General features: G+C 37.3%; 1 protein-coding gene across 1 annotated transcript in view; it reads left to right on the top strand.

Annotated features, from left to right (window-relative positions):
• The window catches only part of Trip12 (thyroid hormone receptor interactor 12), a 112,192-nt gene that overhangs the window by 45,355 nt on the left and 52,895 nt on the right, over nucleotides 1–13,942 (top strand). The window contains 2 exon segments of the mRNA XM_051190608.1: nucleotides 6,179–6,284; nucleotides 9,316–9,452. Of these exon segments, the coding sequence (XP_051046565.1) occupies nucleotides 6,179–6,284; nucleotides 9,316–9,452 (243 nt within the window).

Below are 13,942 nucleotides of genomic sequence, written 5' to 3'. Positions count from 1 at the left end.
GCTACACAGGGACACAAAGGAGTTGCCTATATTACAGTATAGCTTTCAAAATAACCCAGCTGCTTAATAATTCAAATATGTAACTATTTTGAAAAGATACCAGGAAGGGCCACAGAGAGGGCTCAAAGTTTGAAACACTTGCCACACAAACCTGATGACCTGAAGTTGATCTTCAAAGCCTGATGTAGTGGTATTCACCTATAATCAGCACATTCTTATTTATGGTTGTGAGCCTAGCCTTTAATAATGGCTGAGCTATCCCTCCAGCCCTAATTAGCACATTCTTATAGTGAGATGCGAAGAGATAGGAGAATCATAGGCAAGCTAGCCATAAGTAGACAGCAGAAAAACAGACCCCTGCCTCAGAAACAAGTGAGAGGAGATGGCCTGCTCCTAGAAGCTGTCCTTTGATCTCCACATGCTGTTCCTCCAACAAAAATTTTAAAAAGATACCAACAAATGCTTTTGAAACCTATGAAAAGATAAGGAAATTTTTTTTTTTTTTTAAAATGTGCACTGTTGTTTTGCCTGCATGAATATCTGTATGAGATGCTGGATGACACAGAGTGCGGGGAATCGAACCTCTGTACTCTAGAAGAGCAGCCAGTGCTCTTAACCACTGAGCCAACACTCCAGCCGAAAAATTAAAAACATTGCCAAATTACTATTTTTTTTTTTGAACACATTAAAACAGATTATATCGAAGTTTCCTAAGTGTTACTGTTAAAAACCAGTAGTGGATTATAGTTGTCTGTATCTGTATCTCCAGCACTGAGGCATCTCAGTGAAATTAAATTAAAATGTGTCAAATTTTAAGTCTAGTCTTGGTTATATTAAAGCAAAATGGTTCCCCAAAAAAATAAATAAATAAAATAAAGCACCCTTGTCAACAAAACAAACAGTATTCTTATTGTCACATGTGTTTTTATTGATCAGTTATTTTGGTATTACTAAACTAAGTGTGCCTTAAAAGCCTGTTGATTGCTTATTTCTCCCCTGTGGTTTGATCTTTTATTTTTTAATTTTGTTTTTTTGAGACAGGGTTTCTCTTTGTAGCCTTAGCTATCTAGAATTCATTCCCTAGATAAGGCTGACCTCAAACTCACAGAGATCCTCCTGCCTCTGCCTCCTAAGTGCTAGGATTAAAGGCGTGTACTATCACTGCCTGGCTTGATCTTTTATTCTCCTTATGGAAAATGAGTACAACCCTGTAACATCGATTTATTAACATAGATGGAACCTCAGATCTGCATTATGCTACTGTGCTGTTTATCCTCAGACCTAGGAGGATTTGTGTCTTCACTCAATTTTATGTCCACTGAACATAAATTGTTCTTTTTGTTTATCCTTGTTGTATTACACGAATGTATAAATGTCTGTACTACAGGAAGGAAATGTTTCATTTTAACACATTATTTCCCTGAATTTAATGCTTTGTTTTGTTGTTGGTTTCCTTTTATTTGATCACATTACTTCCTCAATTCCATATTCCTTCCTAATGGTCTCCATACTTCTGCTTCATCTTGCTGAGGATAAGAAACCTCCAGATAGTTGCTCTTTGTGCCTGGTTGTATTACTGTCTCAGCTGTAGGGGATGTTTTATTCATTCAGCTTTTCCTGTTTTAGAGACTTTCCCTATAGCCTCATGTTCATAGTTGTCCTGTCTTAGCTGGGAATATAGATGCATATAACTATAGCTATTTCTCAGTTGTCAAATGTTTGTATTTTAGCCACTTAGCTTTTATTTTTCAATACCATAGCTACCTATCTCTTAATAATTTGTTTTTATGGAAGTTCAAGCACTGTCTGTTAATTTAGAAAGTAAAGCTATTTCATTGCTTTTGTATTTGCTTTGATTCCTTGTAGGTTGATAACTGTCCTTGTTTCTCTGAATCTGGGACTTCCACTAGGTTTAGACTTAGAGCCTAAAAGTTAGAGTTGTCCCAGAAATACCAGTACAGTTAGTTATTAGTTGACAGTTGCCTGGTCCTTGTTTATTTTCTGCTTAGATTTCCTGCTTTTCTATTTTATTTTATTTTTTTGGTGTATGTGTGAAGGGGTTTCCTCTTACATGATCCTGTTCTTTTTGTCTTTGGTTTTCTCTTTCATTCTATTGGTAGCTTTCCATAGTTTCATCTTCCAATCTGTTGACTTTTTTTTCCCCTACACTCCAGCCCATGCATTTACTGTATTATTTTCAAGAGGCTATTGTGTTAGGATTCATTTTTTTTCCCTATATGGAATCCTATATTTGGTTTATTGACATTTGTTTCTTGACTATAGTAGTAGTTTTCCATGCTAGAATATTTTCTTTTTCTAACTTAAATGTATGTATGTTTGCTAGTGTTTGGATTTGTTTGAAACTGGGAACTTTTCAGTGTCTGGTGGTTGTGATTGTCACTTCATAGTCAAGTGTAAGATGCATGCAAAAATCTAATTTTTAATCTGTGAGCACATGAATTAGGTTTGACTGAGATTTACTGCCTAATGATTGGTTGGACTGTTTATTCTGTAATAAAACCTCATCTGTTACTATTTTTAGCTTTCTTTTTCTTGTGCTGGTAAAATTCCACGGGGAAGATTTGAAACTCCTGTCTGAAAGTAAAGGTGTGTCAAACTTTTGAGAAACTTGAACTGAGAAGAGTTCTGGGGTGTGGTGTAGGACTATGACATTTATTTTTAAATGGCTGCTTTAATCAAAGATTTCTGTAATTTACATGGTGTAAGATACATCAATCCTGTGTTTCCTGGGTCTAGAAAGTTGCTCAGCTTTACAAATTGGTAATACATAGGAAATCTGTAATCTGGGTCTGGAAATTGGGTAGCTTCATAAACTTACCATCATTTAATATTTGGTTTTAACCCCCAAATTGCCCCCAGAGGTTCTTGGCACCATCAGTTCCTGAGTTTTTAGTGTCTGTAGACTCAGTTCTAATTGATTGTTATCTCAATTTTCTGCCTTTAGCATTTTGGATTGCAGTCCCTAATGTTTGCTTTTCACTTGGAAAACTGAGTTGTGATCTTAGCTTTCATTCTTACCATCTTTGTCAATGTTTCTTTTTGTTTTTTTAATTGGGTGGAGGGTTCAAGACTGTGTGTGCGCGCACACGCCTGTGTACGTATGTGCATGCATGTCTGTCTTTCCCTGGATGTCAGATTTTTCTTTTAATGGATATTTTGGTGGCATTTTTTTGAAGTGTAGAATTCAGTGCATGTTTTTTTTGTCTTTTTTTAAATCCAGAAGGCAGGTGTTTTTGCTATGTAGGTACACATGCTTTCCTGGGTTTTCATGATACTAGGCATCCTCCCCTCCCCGGTCCTCCCCTCTTCCCTTCCCCTGTCCTGTCCTATCCTGTCCTCCTCTCTCCTCCCCTCCTCTGTCCTCTCCTCTCTCCCCTCCTCTCCCCTGCCCCCTTCCTCCTTCCCTCCCTCTCTCCCTTTTGTTTTTTGGATGTGGGGAAGTGAGACTGGGTATTTTTGCTTTTGGGGTGTGTGTGTGTGTGTGTGTGTGTGTGTGTGGCTTTGTATATTAGGATATGGGGAAGCAAGACTGGGTATTTTTGTTTTAGGTAGAGGTGTGTGTGTGTGTCTGGCTGGCTGGCTTTGTATACTAGGCTGACCTGGAACTCAGATCTACCTACCTCTGCCTCCAGAGTGCTGGAGTTTAAGAAGGCATGGCTTTCCTTTTTTTTCAGTTACTATCTATCTATCTATCTATCTATCTATCTATCTATCTATCTATCACTATCATGTTATGTAGAAAGAAACATGTAACATGACATTATTAATAATCTCAGCAGTTATTTTTGTTGTTTTATTTTTAAAGACAGGGTTTCTCTGTAGCCCTGGATGTCCTGGAACTCAATATGTAAAGCAGGATGGTCTCAAACTCAGAGGTCTGTCTGCCTCTGCCTCCCAGTCATAGATTCAAAGAGTGCACCACCACCTCCTGTTTCTTAATAGATTTTTAAAAATTATTATTTTTATTTGCATTGGAGTTTTGCCTGTATATGCTGTGTCAGATCTTAGAGTTACAGACAGTTGTTAGCTGCCATGTGGGTATTAGGAATTGAACCCAAGTACTCTTAACTGCTGAGCCATCTCTCCAACCCCTTAACGGACTTTTTGTTTTTATTATAAGTGAAAATTGTTTTGCTAATTTTTCTCTATATATTGTATATTTATCATCCCTTTCTGCTTGATTTTTGAGTGCTTTTGATTTGAGACAGTGTCTCCTGTAACTGAGACTGGAGGTAATCTTGAAATAAAATTCTCTTCTCTGAGATAGGCTTTCTTGCAGCCCAGGCTAATCTTGAACGTAATCCTCCTATTTCTACCCCCAAGTGCAAGGTTATCGAATGTTTCGCACATGACTGGATTTTTTTTTTTTTAAATACTGACTAAATATGCCGTCAGCTCTATTGTGGTGTGCACTTCTGTTGTGTCTCCTGTGACTGAGATGTCAAGACAAAGACTGAATAGAGTAGAAAGCATATGTGTGTGATTATGGGAAAATTAACCAAAAAGCAAATGGAAATTTCAGGAATTCTCAAGCCAGTCTTACCAGTTATAGTGTTCTGATTCTTGTGCATTCACTTTGTATCTAGTTATTCTTCCACAAAGGTTATATAGAAATAAAAAAAAAATCTATGAAGCTTGGCTTATTATCAGTATCACTCTTGCCATTGAGTTTTATTTTTATAGAGCAATTTTATTTGAAGACTCAATATTCATCAATTTTTCTAATTATGTAGAGATAATCTATTTGAATGAGCAGTAATTTTAGCTTAAAAAAGATGGAGATAATCTAATATACTATTTTTTAAAATTTATGTGTATGTTGTATATGTAAATGCACAAGGAATGTGGGAATATGAGCCTGTGGGGATTAGAAGAAGGGTTTCCTGGAACTGGAGATACAGGTGGTTGTGTTAGGACCTAAATTTGGATTGTTGGCAAGAACAGTAAGCTTTCTTGATTTCTGAGTCATCTCTCTAGTCCCCTAGACATCTAGAATTAGTTTTTTAATCTATTCTCTTCCAGTCCCTTTATTGGTGCTTTAAGAATAGCCAGGCATGGTAGTAGTGTGGTGCACTTTAATCTCAGCACTGGAAGACAAGGCAAATATCAGACCAACTGGAGCTACATCATGAGATTCTGTCTTTGCCCCTTCCCCCACTCCCCCTACATAGTAGAAAAATTTGATCTTAAAAAGTTAAGTACAAGCTGGGCATTGGTGGCATGCACCTTTAATCCCATCACTCAGGAGGCAGAGAGTGTGAGATCTCTCTGAGTTCAAGGCCTGGCCGGTCCACAGAGCAAGTTCTAGGGCAGATTTTAAAGCAATAACAGAGAAACCCTGTCTTGAAAAATTTCTTTATCTCTCTGTGTGTGTTCTCTGAATTTGGAGTCCTTTCACAATTGAAGTTCTTTGGTTAAACAGAGCCTACCACCTAGTATACTATCACACATTGTACCATTGTTTGTTGTGAAGAGAGGGGTTGGTAGGTAGGTGCTGTCATAGTAGCCTCTTCATTTAAAAATCAATAAAAATACCTCTTGATTATTAAAACTCTAGTAGTAGCAACTATTGGTATAAAGGCATTAGTAGTTGGCTTTCAGAATAATTGTAAGGTGTACTGGGTTGATTTCTTCCTAATTCTGTTATAAAAAATATCAGTCATTCCATTAGTCTTTAGCTCCATGCTCATGGCATAAATGAAGTACTGTTTTGCATTGTCTATGTTTGTTCTTTTTTATTAGCCTTATGTAAAGTAGCCAAAATGATCAAGGGGTAGTGAGTATAAATTTAATGAGAGGGTTCTTCCCCCTCACCCTCTTGTGTAACACCCCTTGCTGTCCTGGAGCTACTCTGTAGACTAGGCTGCCTTTGAACTCACAGATTCTCCTGCCTCTGCCTCCCAAATGCTGAGACTAAAGGCATGTGCCACCACCGCCCAGCAAGATTGAACTCTTGAAGTATAGAATACTAGGGAAATTTCAGAAATTGGAGGGTAGAGGACCTGGGAAAGGCAGGACTGTGTGAAGTTTGGGTTGAGTGAGTGGACTGATCCTAAAAGATCACGAAAGAGCTGGTAGATTTTTCAAAAGCTTGATTGTCAGTTATTTCATGATAACTTAGAAAATTCAACTTTTCTGTTTTCTGTTTCCTTTGTAGGTTTAAGAAAGTCTACCAAGAAGCGCAGTGAGTCCCCACCTGCTGAGCTCCCCAGTTTGAGGAGGAGCACACGCCAAAAGACCACGGGCTCCTGTGCTAGTACCAGGTACTTAAATGCTTTTGAGTTTGTTTTCATTTCCCTTCTTTTGCTCAAGTATTTCAACTTTTATCAAAAAAATCTTTATGCATGTATTAAACTAATACCTTCCCCTCTTTCCCCTTCTCCCCTCCTCTTTTTTCTTTACACCTCTTTGCCTCTTTTTCTTCTCTGTCTTGCCTTGTCTTTTATTGTGTCCAAGATATCCTGAAACTTAGTATTTTCTTGCCCCAGTCTCTCAGGTAATGGGATCACAGGGGTATGCTACCACACCTAGCCCAGTAATGAATAGTAATGTAATTTACATATTAAATAAAACTTAAGGAATAAGTTGACATAACTTTATTCAAAATTAAAAATCTGGTGACTTTTTTTCTAGAAAGGAGTGTGTGTGTATTTCCCCTTCTTTCTCTCCTCCCCCCCCCCCCCCCCCTTTTCCCTGGCTGTCCTAGAACTTGCTTTGCAGGCTAGGCTGGTCACAAACTCAAAGATCCTCCTTCCTCTGGAGTCTGGGATTAGCTACATATGTGGCCTGGCTCTCCCCCCCTCCCCCAAGCCAACAATAGCAACAACAAAACCTCTTTTCCTAAGTAGGTCAGTGTGGTTGAGTTGAGTTGAGTAATCCTAGCACTTGGAGGAAGGGGCAAATAGATCCCTGATTTTGAATTGAAGCTTGATTGGTCTATAGAGCTAGTTCCAGGATAACAAGGGCCACATAGAGTGACCCTATCACATAACAAATGAATAAAAAATAACAACATGAAAGCTGGACTTTTCATCGTCAATACTTCAAAGGAGTAACACAAACCATGTTACTTTTTGATGCATTCATACCCTTTCCTCCTTTTTTTCAAAACATTTGTAGTTATTACCAGTATCTAGACATTAGTCCAAGCTAGACTCTAGTAGTCATATTTCTATTAGTTAAAGGCAAGACTGGTTTACATAGTGAGTTCCAGGCCACCCAAGACTACATAGTGAGATGCCAGCTCAGAAAAGAAAAAAAAGGTACACTCATACTCTGCCAAATAGATCTCTAGTGAACATCTTTTGTGCAGATGTGACTTAGTTTAAAGAAAGGTGAACTTTTCCAGTGATGTGATTGATGAATCAAAAGGATGCCTATTTTAATTATCACCAGGTGTGATGATAGTCCCAGTAGTTGGAGGCAGGGGCAGGCAGATCTCTGAGTTTGTGGTCAGCCTTGTCTACAAAGAAAGTTCCAAGATAGCTGGGGCTGTTAACCGTAGAAACCCTGTATTGACCCCCCCCCCCCGAAAAACCCCAAATCAAAATGAGGTGGGGGGGGAAGAGAGTGAGGAGAGAGAACACAAATGAGTCAGTGCAAACCATTTTGAACAATCATGTAGGTGCTAGAAACTAAACCTAAACTAGGGTTCTTAACTACTGAGCCATCTCTCTGTCTGCCCCATGCTCCTCTTTTGAGTTTGAGACAAGGTCTCACTCTGTAGCTCTGAGTGGGTTAAAGGTAAGTGCCACCATCCTTGCTATTTATTTAGTAGTCAAATATCAACTCTTTAAAATGTTGTTTCTTCTAGGAAATGCAGTAATGGATCACTGATTTTTAGCCTGACTTATTTCAGTTCAGACTTTAAACTGTCAGATATTTGAATGGCATTTGATTCTTCACTAAGACAATAAGACAGTCAGTTTTCAATTTGATCATGTGCAATTGTTAATGATGACATAAGGAAAGAAGTTGACTTATTTATTTATTTATTTATAAAATGAGATGGGGTCTCTCTTTTTAACCCTGGCTGTCTTAGAATTCACTATGTAGATCAGGCTGGCCTCAAACCTAAAGATCTTTGTGCCTCTGCTTTCTGAGTACTGAGTTAAAAGATGTGTGCCACCACGCCCAGATAAAATATGAATTCTTCATAGCCTGAGACAAAAGACTTAAGTTCCTTGGCCTCCACACACATTTTCTTCATATTGCTTTTAAATTACTTAGAATTAGTATAACTGAATATATTTGAGGTTTCTTAGTGATACCTTTGAGGATTTGAAAGAAAATAATTGAGTTCTACAGTGCTTTGGGCCAAGTTTTCAACCTTTAAAAAATATTGAAAAAATAGTTTTCTAAAACCATGTACATTTATTGATAAGTGGAGGTGCTTTTATGGGGCCGAAGCTGACAGATTCTCTGGAGTTGGAGTTATAGGAGTAATTAGCAATTTGTGAGTGTCCCCTTGTAGTTTCTGGAAACTCAGAATTGATCTCTAGAAGAGTTGTATGTTCTCTTTACTGTGGAGCACCTCCTCCCCTTTCAGTCTTACCAAAGGGTTATAGTATGTGAAGTCAGACTCACTTTGTGTTCCTAGACAGTCCAAAACATTTTAGCCTTAGGTTTTATTATTTCTAAGTTAAGTCAAGGAGCTGCTTTTTATATTGTAACATTGGATCACCCTTTTACATAATTTGCCTACTGTTTACTAGATAGAAGTAGGTCATTATCAATAAAATTAATTTGCTTTATGAAAAAGACGTGATTATTTCCTATAGTGTCCTGTTCTGTCCCTATGTCCTTGAAACAGGCCTCCTGGTAGTTACCTTTGTTGTTTGCATTGTTAGGACATTTCATTTTAGATGATTTTGGTAATTTGACATAGAATATGGCGTGATATCTCTGTCCTTTTTGATCCTACTGTTGTCACTGTCAATTCTTAAGCCTTTGTCTATTGTCTATGTTTGGAAGTGAGTTTGTATTTTAAATGTGTGGTTTTTCCTCTCCTCTAGGAGGATCCACTTTTCCATTTATCTGGAAGTGTTTAAAAATCATGTCTGTCTGTAAAGATAACAGCTCCCAGTAACACAAAAGCTTGTACTGTGTGTGTGAGCTGTAACTAACTTGGAAGAATTACAGATAAACAAAGTCTTAGTGATTTTTCTATAGCAACTTTTATTTAAAAGGGAGAAGAAACTGGCTTTGTGCTGTGTGAATTTGAGTTTTATGTTGTCTTTACATTGTTCCTCATGTCTTGGTAATGCTGACTCTGATGACATTTTTCTGTTGCAGTCGGCGAGGCTCTGGCCTGGGCAAGAGAGGAGCAGCTGAGGCCCGGCGGCAAGAGAAAATGGCAGACCCTGAAAGCAATCAGGAGACAGTGAATTCCTCAGCTGCCCGGACAGATGAAGCTCCCCAAGGAGCTGCAGGTAGATTGGCATTTCTTAGCTTTAAGACACTTCTTTTCTTACAAATTTATTTTCTTCTTCCTAAGTAAGATTTAAAAAAAAAAAAAGGGAACAGAATTATATGTTATCATGAAATACTTTTTTCCCCTATTTTGTTTTATATTGTAGATTGGGTGTTTTTGATTAGTGGGTTTACTGTTATAATTATCATCCAGTTCATACATTTACTAATTACATTTAGAGGGCTGCATAGAAAGGTGTAAGTTTTCTATTTAAGGTTTTTGTATATTGACTGATGTATATGAGTTGACTAACAATTGTTATAGTGAATTTAAATTCATAATAAAAATATAGGGATGTACTTTAAATTGCCTTGTAAGTGCATGAATCTTAACTTAGTATTGTATAAACCCTAAAAATGTATTTGTTCTGAAGCTACTTTAATAATAGTATTTAGATTTTTATGGACTTTAAAAACTTTTTTCATGATAATCTTTGGATGCCCCTCCTTTTCAAAAGAGAGAATTTTCCTTTCTTTTAGCTCTAAGTATCTGTTGCCATTACCAGAATTGTAGCAAGTAAACTTTAAAAACTAAGTGTGAAATTACTCTTTCCAAACTGGGGGACTGGGGTGTGTGTGTGTGTGTGTGTGTGTGTGTGTGTGTGTGTGTGTGTGTGTGTGTGCGTGTATAAAAACCCCACTGTAATTTTCCATTTTTAATGTATATATAGTTTGTGATTATGCTACATCAAATTTAGCAACAAAGCATATATCAGCTTTTGAACAAAGCTCTTTATTTAGTATTAGAATATACAGTAGTTTTCTCTTATGCCCGTGGCTGATTATAAAACAGCTTGCTGGAAAAGGTTTGGTTACACATGGTTACTGGACTTAGCTTATGTTTATTTTGAAGCCATTACTGTCCCAATTTTTTATGAAAAATTAAGACACAGTAGATTTGTAGCATCTCTTCTACTGATTATTAAGTTTTAAAAATCTTTTATTTTTATTTGAATAGTTTTTCTTAATAATTGGTAAATATTTAGAAGAATAAATGCTATTTCATTTGCAGGCTCATTCAGGCTATTGATAATACATAGCCTCTCCTTCCCTGTGTGGAATATCACTTCCTAACTTTTTATTATTTATTTATAGTCAGAATATGATTGTGGCCATTTCTCAAATGAGTGGCAGAAATGAAATTTATGATTATATTGTTAGAGTTGACTATTACTATAATTATAACTACAACACCTGTTGACTCTGCAGATGTGGCTTTAAACATTTCCCAGATATTCCCATTGACTATTCAAAACAACCTGCTGAGGTGTGAGTTCTGTTACTGCCATTTTATAAATGAGGGAAAACTGAGGCACACATTGGTTAAGCTTTCCCAGAGTTCTAAACTAAGATGTATGACGCTTCAATCCAGGTCTTAGGAACTAAGTGCACAGTATAGTGGTGTTCTCCCTAGGGGTTAGAAGAGTTTGATTCATATGGATACATTTCAAGGTTAGAAAGGAGAAGGCCAGTTGGATTTGGTCCTTGATGCATTATCTAAGAGGATAAATGCTTCAAGGGAATGTTGTTTTATTGTCATTCATATTTGATATCAGTGTGATAGAGCCTCCCCCTCCCCCTTCCGATAGAAAACACACATGGGTGTTGACTGTTAGAGGAGCGTTAAGGTTAGTAAGCTTTGGTGGTGGATCTTTAGTGAATAGTAGAGATCACTCTGCTTTGCAGTAAAATACTTGTGGGAAAATGTGCTTCACTTTATGTGCAAAATAGAAACCAAAATTTGGCACAGAGAATACAGTTGTGATTTCAACTGTATTTTGATGTCTACCCCTTGTACAGTAGTTCTGAGTTGGTAGACTTTTCACGACAGGGAAATGGCAAGGAAAAATAGTGTTCTGGTATTCACTTTTATATCAAGACTTCTCATAACTCAAGAAATGGTCAGGGTCATATCCTAGGAAGCATTTATTCTCATGTCTAGTTGTTATTTTTCCTCTGTTCTGTCCTTGATGTCTAAACGGCAGGAAAACTCCCTCCTTCACTAAATAGGGTTGGTTGTTATATACTGTGGTGCTTTTGGCTTTAGTTATTTGTTTTTTGAAGTTATAAGTATATAAAAATAAAGGTAACAGTCTTGTAACAACAAAAGACAGGTTCTCACTATGTAACTCTGGCTGGCCTTGGTAGTCTTTGGTTTTCAACTCTTAAGAACTCTCCTGGTTTTATCTCCTAAGTGTGTTGGGACCGAAGGTGTAAGCTACCATACCCAGCACCTAGTTTCTTTCCTTTTCTTCATTTTCTCCTCTCCCCTTCTCTCTTCTCCCCCTCCTTTCCCTCCCCCCTCCCTCTTTTCTCCCTTTTCCAGGTTTTTCTCTGTAGCTTTGGAGGTTGTCCTGGAATTTAATTTGCTGCAGAGACCAGGATGGCCTTGAACTTACAGAGATCTGCTTATCTCTGCCTCCAGAGCACCGGACTTCTTTTTTTTTTTTTTTTTTTTTTTTTGAGACAGGGTTTCTCTTTTTAACTACCCTAGTTGTCCTCGAACTGGACCAGGCAGGCCTTGAACTCACAGAGATCCTTCTATCTCTGTTTCCTGAGTGCTAGAATTAAAGGCCTGCACCACCACCACTTGGAAGCACCCAGTTTTTAATGCTTCTTCTTCCTGATTACTTTTGTTTAGTGCTACACATTGTGTTAGGACTGCTATATCCAGTGATGGAGACTATAGTTCAAAACAAAACAAAAAACAAACAAACAAACAAAAACCAAAAAAAAAAAACCCCAAAAATTACACATGACATTTAGTTTCTGGCAGATAAAAATCCTTCTTTAAGGCTTCTAATGTTATTCCTCCTTTATAAGCAGTTGAAATGTGTATAAAGTATAAACTTGGCATTCTAAAGTTTTCTTAAAAATTTTTTAAGAAATGTTTTGTTTCTTTTGAGACAGGGTTTCTCTGTGTAGTTGTTGGGGCCTGTCTTGAAACTCACTCTGTAGATTAGGCTGGCCGTGAACTTACATATCTTTTTGACTCTGCCTCCTGAGTGTTGCTGTTAAAGGTTTACACCACCACCGCTCTGTATTATTTTAAAGTAAATCGAAAATCTGGGCTTTAATTTTCTGCTGATAGTCATGTTTTTATACTTTACTGTAGAGGCAGAAATGGTATGTGCTATGAATTAAGATTTTTGGCTTGAGTAATGAATTTTTGAGTTGACAGCTATTACATTTCACAAAAAGCTATCTGTTTTTGTTTTTGTTTTTTGTTTTAATTTATGTACATTGGTGTTGCCTACGTGTGTGTGTGAGGGAGTGAGATCTTGGAGTTACAGACATTTGTTAGCTGGCATGTTGGTGCTAGGAATTGAACCCCAGGCCTCTGGAAGAGCAGTCAGTGTTCTTAATGCTGAGCTATCTCTCCAGCTCTATTTTTAAGTTATTAAGGCTAGACTAGTATAAATAACTAATTTTGTAAAACAGCATGTAATGGAAGATACCGTTGGACAACTGTGTCAGACTTGGAAAGAGCTGCCAAGGGCTTGGGGAACTCAGTGCCTAAAAGCTCTTGCTGCAAAAGCTGGAAGGTATGAGTTTAGATCCCTGGTCTATAAGAAGCTGGGCTTGGTCTCTTGTGTTTACAGTGCTATAAGCCCTGTATTGACATAATCCAAAATACAGAGAAACTGTTTCAGGAGTCAGCCAGGTACTTATAGATGGACAAACCTGATGTTTTCCCTTTGTGTCCACACACAAAGATCTGACAAAAAGTTCTGCTTGTCTTCAGTGGTAGCATATTGCCACAATTAGCAATTTACACTTTTGAAAAAGAAAAGTACCTATCCTTTTTGTATAGTGTTTTGAGAGGAGGGACGATCTCTCTATTAGAGTTCACTGTAACAGAATCATAACATCTTTTTATTTTGGTTTAATACTATTACTGAGAATTGGACCTGTGCCTGGCTTATTCAAGGCAGGCAAGTCCTCTTGTCACTGACCAGGCCTCTTAAATATGTTTCAAAAGTTGTATTTCTTGGTTAATATCTTTGCAGAAATGTAATGTGATGTGTTTATTATGAAATCTATTAGAAATATAGATACCTTTTAATGATTATAGATTCTTGGGCATTTTACGTTTAATTTTGTTTGCTTCCCACATATATAAAAAAGCTACTGGAACAGACTTGGTCTTAATTGTACCTAAAACATTACTGCTTGTTTATAGGACTTAGTACAATGACTATAACTGAATTAAAAATTCTGGCTGAGGCGTGTGTTTAAGAAATATAGTTCAGAGTGTAGTAATAAAGCCTGCCTTTCTGAGTTTTGACCTGATTGCTATGTGGCATAATCACTTGAAGTCAGACAGCTTCATTTTTTCCTCTGCATGAAGGATCTCTGGGGTAGTTGTAAGGAAACATGTTGACAATTCAGCATATAAGCATTTTAATGTTTCCTTATAAGTAGCTTTGTATAGTGCAGTTTGTTTACT

Source organism: Phodopus roborovskii, unplaced genomic scaffold (genome assembly GCF_943737965.1).
Source record: "Phodopus roborovskii unplaced genomic scaffold, PHOROB, whole genome shotgun sequence".
Classification (NCBI taxonomy): Eukaryota; Metazoa; Chordata; class Mammalia; order Rodentia; family Cricetidae; genus Phodopus; species Phodopus roborovskii.
Note: the sequence above shows the minus strand (reverse complement) of the source record. Positions and strands in the feature narration are given on the sequence as shown.